At 54.7% G+C, this 16,635-nt stretch overlaps 2 protein-coding genes across 2 annotated transcripts; one reads left to right on the top strand and one right to left on the bottom strand.

Annotated features, from left to right (window-relative positions):
- Positions 1-97: 97 nt before the first annotated feature.
- Positions 98-5,539, bottom strand: SNX21 (sorting nexin family member 21). Its single transcript, XM_065922082.1, has 3 exons — positions 5,174-5,539; positions 4,567-4,745; positions 98-1,168 (listed from the first exon to the last, which is right to left on the bottom strand). Exons 1-3 carry the CDS (start codon positions 5,433-5,435, stop codon positions 494-496), a joined length of 1,116 nt encoding a protein of 371 aa, XP_065778154.1. The 5' UTR covers positions 5,436-5,539; the 3' UTR covers positions 98-493.
- A 3,424-nt stretch (positions 5,540-8,963) lies between these two features.
- Positions 8,964-11,717, top strand: TNNC2 (troponin C2, fast skeletal type). Its single transcript, XM_065919816.1, has 6 exons — positions 8,964-9,071; positions 10,453-10,504; positions 10,651-10,794; positions 10,885-10,999; positions 11,173-11,309; positions 11,540-11,717. Exons 1-6 carry the CDS (start codon positions 9,069-9,071, stop codon positions 11,569-11,571), a joined length of 483 nt encoding a protein of 160 aa, XP_065775888.1. The 5' UTR covers positions 8,964-9,068; the 3' UTR covers positions 11,572-11,717.
- Positions 11,718-16,635: the final 4,918 nt, after the last annotated feature.

Raw genomic sequence — 16,635 nt, 5'->3', positions numbered from 1 at the left:
TTCAAGGATCTCTGTTCTCCCCCTACTCCTGAGACAGGATTACCATCCAGGGCTGGGCCTTCTGTCCGGGACATCCAAATAAAGAGACTCGAACCACTGGAGCTGCTGCCCTTTAATCCCCCTGGGCCAGGATCGCAGCCCTCCCTCCAGCCATCAACCCCAGGACTCCAGGGCCAGAATCCCTAGCCCTTCAGCCAGGCCGGCCTGCGGGAAGACAGACCATCGACCCTGATCTGGGTCACGGCCCCCAGGTATTCATAAGCTGGAGAGACAGCTTCAGACTTTCTCCCTGCACCATCCCAGCTTGTCCTGAGCTCAGCTCAACAGAAGCAGTGCGTTTCCTTGGTCTGCTGCAAATTCTCTGTGGACCTTCTCGGGGTTCCCAGCACCCCAGGGAGCCTCTCAGCAGCTGTCCCTGTTCTCATCCACCCCCCAATGCATCCCCCATCCAGGGGCAGCGCCTCTCCCACAGTGGCCTTAAGCCTAGGTGACGCTAGTCGAGCACCTCCTTGATGAGTAACTCTTTAAGACTGGGGGGTGGTGTGGGGGTCAGGCCTGCCTCCTGCAGGGCCTGGAGCCGGGCCTCAGAGTGGCGTTTGTCCAGGCCCAGGCGCCAGGAGAGCCGCACGTGGGCCTCCAGAAAGGGGGCCAGCAGAGGGTGCGGGTTCTTGGCTCCCAGCAGCTGCAGGGCCTTCTCACAGCATGCCCGGGCCTCCCCAGCGTCCTCCAGCTCCTGGTGGCACACGGCCAACCCCGCCAAGGTCAGCAGACATCGGTCTGGGCCACAGGCGATGCCCAGCTGGGCCTGTAGCTGCCAGGCGTTGGCCCAGAGCGCCAGGGCCTCGCGGTAGAGGCCGGTGCAGGTGAGGCTCTGCGCCCGCCGCAGCTCGGGCAGCACGAAGAAGTCCTGCAGGTCCGCGGCCTGCCGCAGCTCGGGCACAGTCTGGAGGTGGCCCAGAAACTGCTCGAAGGCCCGGCTGCGGCGGGCGATGGTCTCGGCGGTAAAGTTCCGGCGCAGGCGCTTGCGGGGGAAGGAGATGCCAGCCATGGGGCCGCGGAACTGCCGCTGCAGGTTTCGGTGCAGCCGCTCAAAGTCCGAGTAGCGGCGGGAGATCTGGGCCGGCGGGCTATCCGGTGGCCCCGGGCCCATCACGGCGAGGGTGTAGAGCTGCAGGGAGGGCAGCGGTCAGGGCAGAGGCACGGTGTCCCCGGGCCCCTTCTCTTCCTACCCCCCACCCCTTCCCTTCACCCTGGAGATGGAGCCAGCCCGGAGGGTGGGAGCTGCCGGGGCTGCAGCCGGGGAGCCAAGTCTCATCTTACCTGAGGCTCGTCTGAAATGACCCAGGCCCAAGGCAGCACAGAGAGAAAAAGACAGAGATGAGCTTCAGTGTCTGGACGGCTGTCCCCCTCACCCCCTTTCAGGGAGTGCGTGCTAAGTTGCTTTAGTCCTGTCGGACTCTCTGTGACCCTATGGACTGTAGCCCACCAGGCTCCACTGTCCATGGGATTCTCCAGGCAAGAATACTGGAGTGGGTTGCCATGCCCTCCTCCAAGGGATCTTCCCCACCCAGGGATCGAACCCAGGTCTCTTATGTCTCCTACCTGGGCGGGAGGGTTCTTTACCACTAGTGCCACCTGGGAAGCCCCTCCCATTGGAAAGCGAGCTCTTCTGACAGCCCCTCTGGAAAACCAGCGGTGCACTGAAACCCAGACCCATCTCCAGGCCAACCTTTGGGACCAGCTTGTAGCTTTGTTCCATTCTGGACACATAGCTCCATATGGCCGGGTTATTCCAATCCATACCCTCAACACAGGTCTTCAGACAGCCCCAGTAGGGACCAGTGTGAAAAGCACACTGGACTGGGACCCAAGTTCTACCCTTGGGTCAGATGCTCCCTCACTATGGGAGTCAGGCAGGGTGGTCCCCTTCTTGGGTCCACTTCCACTCTAGTGAATAGAGCGCTGGCCCAGCTCACTGTTTACTCAGGTGTGGGACGGGCATAAACGTCGGTCCCCGGGATGTTTAGGTGGTAAGTACTGGAGTGGATAACACTTGAATAGAGGCAGAAGGTGATACCCCCTCTCATTCTCTCTGAATCTTTCTGACTACAAATTGAGAAGCTCTCAGTTTGGCTCACAAAAGCCCTTCTCAGCTCCATTTTTAGAAAAGAGCCAGAAAGAATCTGTCAGTGCCACCTCCAGGCAGCAGCATCCAGCCAGACAATGACACTTTCACTGCTTTCATTTTTACGGTTATCTTCTCTTTATGGTGAGTCAGGCTTCCCATATACAGTTGTGTTGTAAAGTTGTCTTTTAAAGTTATTTTTAAAAAATAGTTTATTTGAAGAAAAATGATAAGCACCAAATGGTTAAAGTAGCATTTAGATAGGACAAAAATTGTGAGGGTGATGGAGGTTTGCGAAATGCTGAACAAGATGACCATTAAGCTACCCACCAGGTGTGAGAACCCAAATATGGCTTAATCTATAACAACGCTGAGCTAACAGGTCTATAAAGGGGATTAGCAAGCATTGGATGTTAAAAAGAATCAGTCGCAACTGAGCACGCACACACACACATACACACACAGATGTTAAAAGTGTACTAACACCAAACCCAGATTTTACTCAAATTTGTTCTGTGAAATTGCCAATATCGTAGCCACCCCTGCTCAGTCAGGTTTGCCTGCTCACTCTGGAAGATTCAGTCTACATTAGTATTCAGGATTAGAAAGTTTAACAATAAAGAAACTTATTTTACTCTAGTTCAACTGCATTCCCAAAACATTACATATTGACTGTAAAGCTTTTGTTTTCTCTTTAAAGGGACAGTTATTAATATTCCAGGGAACCAATTTTCTGCAGAACACATTTCAGGAAGCCCTCATCTATAGTGACCCCTTATGCTCATCTAGCTTTTATTTTCATTTGTAGTTTTTGGACAAAAACCCATTTTGGGTCCATTCCTTCTGTTGTCTTATTGACAGGTAATAATGAGGATCATTAACTGAGCACTACCCTGCCGAGTTCTTCACAGCCACTATTTCACCATCACAACCTCACTGTGAGGAAGGTGTCCGTGTTTCTCTGTCAGCTCAGGAAGCAGGCTCCCAGAGAAGGCCAAGGGCTTAAAGACCTCCAAGTCACGCAGCTGGTAAATGACCCAGCTGGGACTCAAACCCAGGCCGACCCAATTCCAAAGCCTGTGCTCTTAACCTTCAGGAGATGTTGAAGCAGGATTTGTTGCCTGGTCACTCAGTCGTGTCTGACTCTGCAACCCCATGGACTGTAGCCCAAGAGGCTCCTGATTCCTGTGGGATTCTCCCAGGCCCGGCCCAGGCCCGGCTTAGCTCTATCTTGTCATTCTCTTCCCAGAGCTGCCCCAACTTCCCAGTCTCTCAGCTGCTCCTTGCGCCCCCTTCCTGCGCATGACCCCCAGCCAGGACTTCTGCCACTCAAGACTCCATCATCAGAGTCAATCCCCACTGAAACTGGAGCAGCTGCCCCGTGGGCGTGGCCTGTTTTTCACTGAGAGCCTCAGAGAGGGATGGAGAAGTCCAGATGTGGGACAGGGCTCCAGGCCCCCTTCCTGCTGAGTCAGAAATGGAGGAGGGTGGGGAAGAGGAGGGAAGTGAGAGGCAGGGAGCTGCGCTGCCATGAACAGCCAGGTTAGGCTGGGTTTCAGGACCAGGCCAACCGCATCCTCCATGTGTTTCTCCTTTCCACAGTCAGGAAATCAGTCCGCACCCCCCCAGCCCCCACCACTGATTGATCTTTACCCCAATCCACCAATCCCCTGGTGAAGGAAATGGCAACCCACTCCAGTATCCTTGCCTGGAAAATCCTATGGACAGAGGAGCCTGGTGGGCTATGGTCCATGGGGCTGCAACGAGTCGGACACGACTGAACATACACACACATACCAATCCCCTAAATCCAGTCCTTCGGACAAGCTTATTCTGTACAGGCATGGGTGCTGGAGAACTGACTCTTCTTGGTTGCAAAGAGGCCTGACATTTTCAACCCAAAGTAAAATAGTAATAACAACTATCATTTATCGAGCATTTCAAGATGCCAGGCACAATGCTAAGGGCTTTCTGTGTACAGTCTCATTTAACTCCTGCATTATTCCCATTGTTCAGGTGAGAAAACGGGTTAGTCAAGGTTTCACAACTCACCTGAAGTCAAACAACTGGTAATAACTGGGATCTGAATCAAGATCTGGATCCCAAACCCATTTTTCCAACCAATGCCAACTTGGTTTCAAGTCTGACTCAGATAATATTCTTCCCTATGTATCTTGCATCTTCTGACAGTTTGCAAAAGTCCCGGGGGCAGAGGACATGCCCAGTAGTTCTTAGTCTCAAAACTGGGATAGGATAGGTTCATTTGCCTGAGGATCTGTTCAAGTTACAGCCCTTTTCTGGCCTCAGTTTCCCTATTTGTCAAATGGGGCAGCCATTTATAACTACACAGCCAGATCACCCAAGATGCTGAAGTTTCCCCTACTTTCTCTAAGCCAGGGTCTTCTAAGATTCATAGCTCAGGGTCCTGGACCCTCACTCACCACGTACTTGGAGGGCGGATCCTTAACCACGGTGGCGTTGGTCACCTCAAAGAGCAGCCGCTGGGGTACCAGGGTGTTCCTGGACTTCTTCCAGAAATCTTGCAACTGCCGGGTCAGGAGCTGACTGCCCCGCTGCCCATCAGGTGGGGGACTCCGTTCTGCTTGAGCACAGGATGGGCCTGGGGCCACGTATGATGTAAATTAGGTGCCCTGACCTCATTCATACTCCTCCCAATGAATGACAAAGGATTTATCCCCAACTGACATAAATGTAAACGGAGGGCCAGGCCCGGAGCCAAACACCTGCCGGGCAGACAGGAGGCGTTAAATAAACATTTCCACCCCCAAAACATCCCTAGCACAGTACTACCGTTTGTATCCCAGACTGTACATTTCATGCCCCAAACAACCCTGAGATGGGAGTGATTTGACACAAGGGAACTTGGCCCAGAGAGGTGTTGTGACTCTCTCAAGGTCACACAGCCAAGAGGCAACTGGACGCACTTAAAAGAAGTGTCTTGAGTTTCGGCTGGATCAACTCGGGAACGCGGCCGGGGTGGAGGCCTAACCGAGCCCAGGGTTCCCGCCTCCATCCTCCCGCACTCGCCTGTGTCTTCTCCCGCCACCCGGTCGCCAGCGGACAGCGGGTCGGGGTCAGCGTCGTCGTCGTCCTCGCCGTCCTCCTCGTCGTCGTCCTCGGCGCTGGTGAAGCTCAGGGTGCCGCTGAGGCGGGACGACAGGCCCTCGGCATCGTCGTCCTCCAGTTCCGAGCTCTCCGGGAACTGCTCAGCCTCGGGGCCGGCCGCCGCCTCCCCGGGACCGTCGCCGGTCAGGGCGTGCCGCAGCCGGTGCAGGAGCCGCGAGGCCATGGCACCCCGGGGGGAGCGCGCGACGCCGGGTCGCGGGCCGGGGCGGGAGGCGGACCCCGGCCCCGCGCCGGGAGGGGGCGGGGCCCGGGGCCGGGGAGGGCGGGGCGCTGGGGAGGTCCCGCCCCTGCCCGTTTTGGGGACCGGGGGCTCTCCCCGCGGCTCTGCCTCCTGCCCCCTCGCGGCGCACTCCCGGGCGCCCCGCTCCCGGGTGCAGCTCCCGGAGGCTGGCCGGGACCGACCCGGTTCCACCGACCCGGCCCAGTCCGCTCCGAGCGCCGCTCCGGCCCCTTCCTGCCGCTGGCCCGCCTCCCGCCCCGCCCGCTCCCGGAGCCGCCCGGGAATCCCGGGCCCTTTGCTCCAGGAGGGCTGTGGGAATCCTGGGTAGGCCAGGCCTCCTCCGGGATCATCCCCAATCCGGAGGGGCCTACGCTCTGCTTGAATCCGCCCACCCCTCCCGGAGACCCAGGCTGGCCGCAGACTGTCCCCTCATTTCCACCCAGCACTCTTTAACTTTCCAAAGTCACTGCGCGGCAGTCAGAAACCCATCTCTCCTGGGAGGAAGCCGAGGCCAAGAGAAGCCATGTGATCTGAGATGGAATCTAACCTCGAGTGGCCTAGGTTTTCTCATACGTAAAACAAGAACAATAAGACCTGAAGCACGAATTTTGCAGCTCTCGGAAAGGACCCTAGTCCAGGGCTTAGCTCAGAGCAGGGGCTAAGAGGATCATCAGTTACACAATGATTATTGTTTCTCCGGTATTCACACGCTCTTACAATCTCATTTGAGCTTGCCTCACACATAGCACATAGACAAATGAGGAAACAGACCCAGAGAGACTGAGTTACTTGCCTGAAGTCACACAGCTTGCCAGAGGTTTCTGAGAGTGGGGCCTTGCAGCCCAGGTCTCCTGAGTTCCACATCCTGTTTTTTATCTCACAATGTCAGTTGCAATCTCAGCAATTCCTCTAACAAGCTGTGTTTTTATCTTTTATCCAGAAGGCAGCTGTAGGTCAAGAATTTATTGTCCCTTCGTGTCAGAAGGCCCAGCTATCAGTCCCTAGCAGGGCAGATACTGCTAGTTATATCATATGATCAAATAAAATCTCTGATGGTAACTCCTCCTTTAAATTCTTGTTTTTTAATTTATGGAAAAAATTTTTTTAATTTAACTTTTGGCTGCGCCTGGCCTTCTCTAGTTGTGGCGAGTAGGGGCTACTCTTCGTTTCATTGCAGTGATTTCTCTTGTTGCAGAGCACAGGCTCCAGGCACCTGGGCTTCAGTAGCCGCAGCACTTGGGCTTGGAAGTTGCAGCTTGCGGGCTCTGGAGCGAGGGCTCAGTAGTTGTGGAGCATGGGCTTAGTTGCTCTGCAGCATGTGGAATCTTCCCAGACCAGGTTTTGAACCCACATTCCCTGCATTGGCAGGCAGACTCTTATCCTCCACGTCACCAGGGAAGTCCACTCCTGCCCTTTTTAAATGGTGCAGGAGAGAGGGGTGGGGGGATGGCTTTGAACGAAACACACACTCCCTGCCATCCCTTGGTGCAGAAGAGGCAGGGCTCTCATTTCCTGACGTTCCACGGTTTCCTCCACCCGGTTCTAGGCACTTGAAAAGGGGTCATATCTAACCCTTACAACCTCCTGGGGAACAGGCTGTTAGTGGACAAGAATGGTCCATTTTTAAGACGAAGAAAACGAGGGACTTCACTCCTGGTCCAGGGGCTAAGACTCTGCGCTCCCAGTGCGGGGGCCCCAAGTTCAATCCCTGGTCAGGGAACTGGATCCCACATGCTGCAACCAAGAGTACACAGGCCACAACTAAAGATCCTGCATGCCTCAATGAAGATCGAACATACCACATGCCTCAACTAAGACCCGGCACAGCCAAATAAGTAAATATTAAAAAAAAAAAAAACCAAACCAACAAACCTACATGTGCAAGGGCTTGGAGGGCTATAAAGGGTGGTGTTTGGAGCTGCATTTTAGGTTGAACCAGAGCAGAACCACATGCAAGGTGGGGAATGAGAATGGAAGAGTCAGTGGGACCTTGCTTGGTCACACTGAGTTTGGACCTTATCTATTTCCCTGAATAAATTAAAGAACAAACTAATGAACAAAGGACTCCTGGGAGTTCTATACACTCTATACTCTGTTCCTAAAGGATCAAGTGATTCCAATGTTTGTGTCCAAATAGGCACCCCCTGGAGAGTATTGCCCCTTGGCCCTGGGCCTGGCTGGGGGAGGCCTTATTTAGCCTGGCCTGGCTCCACTGAGCTTTCCTTGGGAATATCTATGTAGGGCAAGAAGACAGCCCAGCTGTCACTGTCCGTCTACCTTCCTTGGTGTCCAGCCCCCTTTCCCTGGCCCCAGACCCTGTGTTTAGTCATCATCGTGCTCTTTCTGTTACTTGATGAGAGTCCATGAGTGTTGCCCATCCCAACACCCTGGTGGACCGGTGGATTCTCAGGGTGGTCTCCCTTCGTATTTGACTTGATCCACCCACCCCTTCACTCTCCAGAAGGCCAGCTGAGCTCCTCCAGACTTCCCTGAGCTCCAGCAAAGGGCCAGCTGTACCTGCATTTACTTAGGAAAACCTCCCCTGGTCCCCCTTCCCCCTTAAAAAAGTGAGTCCCCAAACCTCCTTTCCTGGACAAGGTAAGCTTGACAGAAGGATCTGCTTTCAGTGTTTCTTTCTCTTCCAAGTGCATACCCCATTTCCTGGACCCCTCTGTTCATTTTTCCTTCCAGACAGGTCCCTGGAGGACGGTCTGCCCCAACTTCCCCTCAGTCAGGATGAATAAGAATCCCCAACATGACTATAGAGCTTTATGATTTACAAAGCTCCCCGGTACAAAGGGGAATAACCATGGTTGCTACCTCACAGGATGAGTATTGGGTGAGATCAGATGATTAAAACGCGTAGCACATGTGCAGCACGTCGCAGAGGCTGTCAATTTCCCCTCCTCCTGTCCTGTCCCCCTCTGGTCTCTGATTCAAAGACAAAACACTCCACTTGCAAAGCACTGACTTTATGTAGTTGGCACAAGCCCGGTGACTTAAACCCAGGCTCCTGTTTACCACGGTTTCTCTGGGAGAGAGGTTATGACTGTCCCTATCTCACACACAAGGATACTGAAGCTCAGAGTGGCATTGCCACCTGCCCACGTATGCAAAGCTTGTAGGGACAGGACTTGGATCTTGGGTTTTGAAGGTCAAGGCCTGTGCTCTTCCATGCTACTATGCTGCCTCACTTCCCTCTACCCTGATCTTCCTCACCCATCTTGGAGCCAGTGTGCTTCTTGGGGGCGGGGTGGGGGGGGGGGCTCACTAGGAGCGGCAGAGCAGGGCGGGTTCTCCTCACAAGAATCTAGGACGTCAAGGCCTGCCACCTGCTCGGAGGCTTAAATTTCTCTGCAAGGGCCCTTGGCTAAATTAGGTAATGGGCTAGGACTCTGGGAGGGGGTGGTTCGCTGACCCCAGGATCTGATTGGCCAGGGCATCGGTCCTGGGGAGCAGGGAGGTGGGAAGAGAGGATGCCCCTACAAATCCGAGGGGCTAGAGAGGGCCAGAGCATCTTTGGGTGGTGGCGTACAGAGGTGATCTGCAGTGGTGGAGTCCAGGTTGGCACGTAAAATGGTAAGGACCAGAAGGGACTTCCTTTCTGCCCTCACTGGAGCTCTTCTGGGCATCTTTCAGATCTGGGTGCTTGATGGGGCAGTCACTTGGATGTGTGAAGATGGAATCTGAAGGCTCCTGGAACCCCGGTGTCTGGGAGGAAGGCTGGAAGACGGCCTTGGACTTGTCTTAGAAGGGGAGGGCTAGTGAGGACGTTCCAGGGGTCCATCCTCCAGGCATCCTGGTTCCCTGAGATCTTCTGAGGCTTCTAGCAGTGTGGATCAGAGGATTGTGAGGGGCCTCAGCTTGTCTCACTAATGGTGGAGAGGGGATAATCCAGCAAGGCAGTGAGTGGTGGTAGAGGGATGGGCTGGAAGCCTTGCTAAAGCCCCCCTCTGGAAGACAGGAGGCCTGCTCAGGAGCAGGACCCCAGAGCTCCAAGGGGCCAAAGATGATACAGCAGGATTTGAGAGATGTCAGCCTCCCTGAGAGGGGCTGGGATTTGAGGCTGTGCTTCTCCTCCCAGGCCCTCCCCACTTCTCTTCAAGGAGTAACTAGACCCGAAGGCAGCTGCTGTTGCCCATGCCTGACTAAAAATAGTCTGCCCTTCTGGCTCAGGGCTGGGGAGGGGAGGGGAGGAGGGAGACGGGAGGACAGGCCCCGCCAGCCAGCTAAAGGACTCCTAGGATGCCTCAGCCTTCCCTCGCGGCCAGCCTCAGTCCAGAGCCCTGGCTGGGTGGCTGGACTTGGATGTGACCAGAACTCTCCAGAGCCATCTGTCACCCCCACAAGGCCAAGATCCCACTCTGCCCAGCACCAAGTGGTATTTACTCCGATGACTGAGTCTTCGGAAGGAAGCTTACACCCTCTGTCTCTGCAAGTTCTCAGAGGGAGGGAATGTGTCTGACTCCTTGGTGGTACCAGGTCTATGGCCTGACCCTTGGTCAGTGCTCAGTAACTTTCAGTCACATTATTATTTGTGTGACCACAAACATTTATTGAGCACCTATTAAAGTACCAGGCGTGATGAGAAGGTAGGGGAAACTGGAAAACCATGCTGGAATAGTGCTGGCACTATACAAAGCCTTCTCAACTCGCCTGATTGCAGCTGATCCCCGAAAAGCTGCTGAGAAGAGATGAGGCCACATTTAATGATTCGCGGAAGGGGGGGGGGGGGCGGTCCTAACTTGATCTCTGATTGACAAGCAAGACATAATCCCCAGTTCTTCAAAAGTGGGGCTGGGTGCTGTGGGGGCATGCCCAGAGTGGGGCAACTGGGAGCTGTTGCTCTGCAGGGACTTAGGGGGCATGTACAGAAACTGGGGTGCAGGAGAACGGGGTGAAGGCAGGAATGTACTCCGGGCTGCCCCTTCGGCTCTTTGATGGCCCGTGTCTTCTGCAGACGGACCAGCAGGCTGAGGCCCGGTCCTACCTCAGCGAGGAGATGATTGCTGGTGAGTGGGGGTGGGCGGGCTGGCTGCTGGGAAGCGGGGTGCCGGCGAACCTGGGCTGTCTGGGCAGGCAGGGAGAGAGTGTGTGGATGTGAGGCTGACAGTCTCACCAGGCTCACCGCGGCCCTCTGCCCTCCTCGCCCTGGCAGAGTTCAAGGCCGCCTTCGACATGTTCGACGCGGACGGCGGCGGGGACATCAGCGTCAAGGAGCTGGGCACCGTGATGAGGATGCTGGGCCAGACACCCACCAAAGAGGAGCTGGACGCCATCATCGAGGAGGTGGATGAGGATGGTGAGCGGGTGGCCCTTGGGGGGGGGAGGGTGGGCGGCGGCGAGAGGGTGGCAGCGAGGGCTTGGCCCGCTCACCACCCGCTCCCCTCAGGCAGCGGCACCATCGACTTCGAGGAGTTCTTGGTCATGATGGTGCGCCAGATGAAAGAGGACGCCAAGGGCAAGAGCGAGGAGGAGTTGGCTGAGTGTTTCCGCATCTTCGACAGGTGCGTCGGGAGCCCTGGGAGCAGCCAAGCGCCGAGCAGTCTGAATCTGGCCCGCAGGGCCCGAAGGCTCTGGGGGGGCGGGGGAGGGGTGCAAGAGGGGGCGGGGGTGTGGCGCGAGCGGCTCGCCCCTGCGGGCCCTGAGCGCCCCCCGCCTCGGCCCCACACACCCGCAGGAACGCGGACGGCTACATCGACGCCGAGGAGCTGGCGGAGATTTTCCGGGCCTCCGGAGAGCACGTGACAGACGAGGAGCTCGAATCCCTGATGAAGGACGGGGACAAGAACAACGACGGCCGCATTGACTTCGACGGTGAGGGTTGGGGCGCGCAGGGACCGTAGCCCCCGGAGCTTCGCGCGCAGGCGGGCGTCCTCCGCCTAGAGGGCGGGGCGGGGCGGGGCCGGGTTCCTTCCCGCCTCCCGCGGGCCAGTTTGTGCAAGGCATCAGCTAATAGCCGGGCGCCACCTCTAAGAGGCCGGAGCGGCCCGGCCTCGTCCGCCGCGGGGACACTCGTGAGCGCCCCTCTGTCTCCTTTCCCGCAGAGTTCCTGAAGATGATGGAGGGCGTGCAGTAAGAAGTCGGCCCTTGCAGCCACCGACACCGCGCGGCCCTCGGGCGTGGGCGGCACTGCCCCCCGGGCCGCTCCCGTTCCCCCGCCCCGGGAGGGAGGCGTGGCCCCGTCTGGGGATGTCTGGAAGGAATAAAAGGAAACATTGCAAAGTGCGTGGCCTGAGTAGAGGGGAGGACGGGGACGGATCGAGTGTCCCGGGCCGCCTGGTTGGGCCACCGTCCAGGGCGCCCGCAAGGCTGGAGCCGCCTGAGCGTCCTCGGGTCCGAGCGCAGCGGGACTCGGGAACCCGAGGTGGCGTTCCGTGCCCCAGAAGTTTCGCGACTGAGCGTGCGTGACAGCTTAGCCGAGGGGCTGTGCGGCGCCTGGCGCTTCCAGGGTCCCCTCTGCTTCTAGAATCAAATCCAGATTCAATCCCCTCCTCTCACCGTTGCCCCTCCCCTCGAGAGGTTCCGGCCTCTCTCTTTTGCTCTGGAGGTGGGGTGCACTTTTAAGCCCTCGGGCCTATGCACACGTTGTTCTCTCTCCTTGGACTGCCCTTCTTCCTCTGCCTTGGCAAATCCTTCAACCCAGTTCAGATGCCATCTCCAAGATACCAAGACCCAGCTCAGATACCATCACGTCCTTCCTTGATCCGTGCGGTGACTGGCTGCACTCTGGCGTCCAGAGCTCTTGGAAACAACTCAAGGATAGTGAGAGTCTGGTCGAAGCTAATTAAGTGCAGTGGTAGTTTGGCTTTGGTCAGGCTGAGTCTGAATCCTCATTGCTGGTGACAAACCACTCTCTGCTCCCTATCCTAATCTGTAAAATGGTAACAATGACAGTACTTATCTTTGGGCTTACCTGGTGGCTCAGCTGGTAAAGAATCCGCCTGCAATGTTGGAGATCTGGGTTTGATCCCTGGGTTGGGAAGATGCCCTGGAGAAGGAGAAGGCTACCCACTCCAATATTCTGGCCTGGACAATTCTATGGATTTTACAGTCCATGGGGTCCGAAAGAGTCAGACAGGACTGAGTGACTTTCACAGGTTTGGAAGGACTAGTTAATGTGTATCAAGTGCTTAGAATAGAGCCTGGCACAGAGTCAGCATACAGTAAATCCTTTTAGTAATGTTGTTATCATCTTGAAACATTGAACTCTTATTCATCACTCTAGCCCTCTTTCTCCAACTCCATGTTTTCTTTTCCCCTTTCTGACTCATTCATGTTTCCTGGATGGTATTTCCAGCCAGGAGCTGTGCTGGAGTTTAGTAATCATCCCTATGAGTGCCTACTGTGTGCTGCTCACTGTCTCATTTTCCACACAACCCCAGGGACAGATGCCCTTATTTCCATTTTACAGCTGAGGAATGACGTACCCAGACATATCAGTTCAGTTCAGTTGCTCAGTCGTGTCCGACTCTTTGCGACCCCATGGACTGCAGCATGCCAGGCTTCCATGTCCATCACCAATTCCCAGAGCTTGCTCAGATTCATGTCCATCGAGTCGGTGATGCTATCCAACCATCTCACCCAGACATATAGATGATAACTTAGATCAGAGGTCCCCAATCCCCAGTACTGGGTACGGTACCAGGCTGTGGCCTACTAGGAACTGGGCCACACAGCAGGAGGTGAGAGGTGAGTTAGCGAATGAGGATTGAAGCTTCATCTGTATTCATAGCCGTTCCCCCTTGCTCACATTACTGCCTGAGCTTCATCTCTGGTAAGATCAGTGGCAGTATTAGATTCTCAAAGGAACGCAAACCCTTCTGTGAACTGCGCATGAGAGGGACCTAGGTTGCACAAGAATCTAATGCCTGTTTATCTGATTCTGCGTTATGGTGAGTTATATAATTATATATCACAGTGTAATAATAATAGAACTGTAGTGTGCTTGAATCATCCTGAAACCATCCCCCCCCCCCCCCCCCCACTCTGGTCGGTGGAAAATTGTCTGCCATGAAATTGGCCCCTGGTGCCCAAAAGGCTGGGCACCGCTGACTTAGACGATGTGGTTGTGGGGTGGAAACAGGAGTAAGACTACCTGCTGACAGTTCTTCCCAGGCGTCCTGAGTGCTTCAGACTGGCTCTGCCGTAAACTGATAAATCTCCCTCCCCCATCTTGTCCTGTGTTGCCTATCTCAGGGATGAGACCCAAGTCAGAAATGCTGGAGCTCGTTTCCCACCCCTAATTTACTTACTGGACCCTGCCACTTTGTCTCCTTACCACTTCGTCCCCCCTCTCCAAGCCCACTGGGCATCATAACTCAGGGCATCATAACCACTATTGCTTACCAGGCTAATGATAACGGTAGCGAACTTCCTTCTAGCCATTCACTCCCTAGCAGATGGTGGCCAGAAGGATCTTTCCAAAACCAAATCAGATCATGTCACTGCCCTGCTCAAGGCTTCATGAACTGCCTATTACCTCCCGCACGGCCCAGTTTCCTTCTGCAGAGAGCCTTCTTTGACCCTTCTCGTCTTCGTTAGGTGCCTCACTCACCTCTGAGTTCTCATAGCAACATGTGAGCCTAGCACTCAGTTTTTGTTTTTTGCTACACCACGTGGCTTATCTCAGTTCCCTAACTGGGGACTGAACCCAAGCTATGTCAGTGGAAGCCTGGAACCCTGACCACTAGACTGCCAGGAATCTCCCACATCCAGGTTTTATTTAGAGCTTTTTATGTGTCAGGCACTATTCTGAGGCACTGTTCTATCCTATGAGGTAGCTACTAATATTTCCGTTTTACAGAGAGGTTTGCTCTAAGTTCCCAAGTGTGTACGAGTAATATGGGAGTGGATCAGGAATTCTAACACAGTTCTACTTTAACCACCACTTATTCCTGCTACTGACATGCCTTTGCTTGTGTACGGGCTCAGTCACTGGGTCATGTTTGCCTTTTTGTGACCCCATGGACTGTAGCCTGCCAGGCTCCTCTGTCCATGTGATTTCCCAGCAAGAATACTGGAGTGGGTTGCTGTTTCCTTCTCCAGGAGATCTTCCCAGTCCAGGGATTGGCAGGTGGAGGCTTTACCACTGAGCCACCTGGGAAGCCCCATTGATATGTCTGTCTGTTCCCTAAATTTCTTTCTCCTTGAGGACAGCACTGTGTCCTCTTCCCTGCCTTATCCCCAGCCCCCAACCTGGGGCCTTTACCTTGTAGGCACTCAACGGCTGTACTGAATGAATGTGAATGACGATCATCACAGGAACCTAGCAGGATACAGTCCATGGGTTCACAAGAGTCAGGCGTGACTTAGCGACTTAGCAACCATGACCACCTTCTCATACTTCCTGCGCTAGTGCCAGAAGCCGAAGTCAAACTGACTTACACCAAAAAGAGATTTGTTGACTTGTGACACTGGGATGCCAAGGTGTGAAGTGGAGGCCAGAGTTTCAGTGTCATCGCTCAGCTATTTGTCTCCGCTTGGCATTCTTCCATCTGCAGCTGTCTCCACCAGCAGCCCAGACTGACTCCCTCCTCTTTTAGCAGCCCTAGTAGTGTTCAAGAAAGCAATTTTACTTTCTTGGAGGGATTAGTTCTGAATGACAATGTAGAGTTGGGTCTCTGTGACTGACACTTGTAGGCCACGTGGCCATCTGGGGTGGGGGGTGGATCAGACACCATGATCTACGAAAGCACATAAAGAGGCTTCCTGAGGCAGGCAAAGACGCATCCACCTTGGCCAGCACTTAAGAACCAGTGTCAGATTCTGAGCTCTGCTCTTCTCAGACGTCTCCCAGCCTGGTAATTTTTTTTTTTTAATTTTATTTATTTCTGGCTGCACTGGGTCTTTGTTGCTGCGCACGGGCTTTCTCTAGTTGCAGCAAGCGGGGCTACTCTTGGTTGCAGTGTGTGGAGTTCTTATTGCAGCAACTTCTCTTGTTGCAGGTCATGGCCTCTAGGGCATGCGTGGGCTCAGGGGTTGTGACTGGCGGACTCTATAGAATGTAGGCTCAGTAGTTGTGGCGTACGAGTTCAGTTGCCTTGTAGCATATGGGATCTTCCTGGACCAAGGGTCGAACCTGTGTCCCCTGCATTGGCAGACAGATTCTGAACCACTGGACCACCAGGGAAGCCTGGTCTGGCGATTTTCTTTTTATTTTTTTGGTGATTTTCAATTTGAGAGTGTCAGAATCATCTGGACAGATTACTGGGGCCAAGAACTTGCATTTCTAGCCAGATCCAGGTGACAAGTGGAAGGACCACACCACGAGAAGACTGCTCTGTACCTTTAACTAAACAGCAATGATACCCCCTGGGAGCTGATTGGAACTGCAGAGCCTCAGGCCCCACCCAGACCGACTGAATCAAAATTTGTATTTGAATAAAATCCTGGGAAGGTTTACAAGCACGGTAGATTGAGCAACAGGAGTTTAAGCTCCAAGGAGAGAACCAACAGCACAATCTGAGATGAAGAAATTGATGAGAGGACCTCTAAGTTCCAACCACATTTCTTTCCACATGTGACAGCTTGGTCAGGGCACAGGGATGTGGGCTAGCTGGATTAAGAGGAAAAGGTGGTCTGATTGTCTCCTGCTGTCTCCTCCTCCTACCCTACCCCAGGCCTGCACAAGCAGCTGCAGACACAGTTGACCAGGCTGGGTGAGCAGGGCAACACTCAGGCCTTGTTGGAGAGCACCTGAGCTTCTCACGGAGATCTTCCTGCAGGACCTGGGTGGGGCCCAGCACCTCAGCCTGCTGCGACCCAGCTGGTCAACACAGGGGTTTCCTCCTAGGGGCCCAAAGGCCTGTGGTGGGTCAGTGGAAAGATGGCCCAAGGGCCTGGGGGTCTGGACCAGTGGTACAGCAAACAGAGGAAATGCTGGGAGATGGAGCAGGTGAATGTGCCCCAGTGGAGATGGAGCCATCAATGGAGGACCTGGGGCAGGGGGTGACTTGCAACCTCGATCCAGAAAACTTCTCCTGGCTGTCTCCCCAGAGCCTGAGCCGACTGTAGGGTTGCCTGAATGTCCTCTTGCTCCTTCTTCAGGGTCAAAAAAATCTACTGTCACAAAGTGGGTGTCTGGTCCTCCTTCCAACCCCCTCCAACCCACACATACACACTGTAATCACTGTTTCAGTCT

This window comes from Muntiacus reevesi, chromosome 2, assembly GCF_963930625.1.
Source record: "Muntiacus reevesi chromosome 2, mMunRee1.1, whole genome shotgun sequence".
Taxonomy (NCBI): Eukaryota; Metazoa; Chordata; class Mammalia; order Artiodactyla; family Cervidae; genus Muntiacus; species Muntiacus reevesi.
The sequence above is the reverse complement of the archived record's forward strand: the minus strand, read 5'-3'. Positions and strand labels throughout refer to the sequence as shown.

What these genes read in the sequence shown, in the direction of transcription:
- SNX21 (XM_065922082.1), bottom strand. Translation starts at nt 5,435, where the DNA reads ATGGCCTCGCGGCTCCTGCACCGGCTGCGGCACGCCCTGACCGGCGAC. An exon ending in GGTGGCGGGAGAAGACACAG is followed by an intron (nt 4,746 to 5,173) that starts GCGAGTGCGGGA and finishes ACGTGGCCCCAG; the next exon opens with GCCCATCCTGTGCTCAAGCA. An exon ending in ATCCGCCCTCCAAGTACGTG is followed by an intron (nt 1,169 to 4,566) that starts GTGAGTGAGGGT and finishes CCCTCCCTGCAG; the next exon opens with CTCTACACCCTCGCCGTGAT.
- TNNC2 (XM_065919816.1), top strand. An exon ending in TGTTTCCGCATCTTCGACAG is followed by an intron (nt 11,000 to 11,172) that starts GTGCGTCGGGAG and finishes ACACACCCGCAG; the next exon opens with GAACGCGGACGGCTACATCG. An exon ending in CGGCCGCATTGACTTCGACG is followed by an intron (nt 11,310 to 11,539) that starts GTGAGGGTTGGG and finishes CCTTTCCCGCAG; the next exon opens with AGTTCCTGAAGATGATGGAG.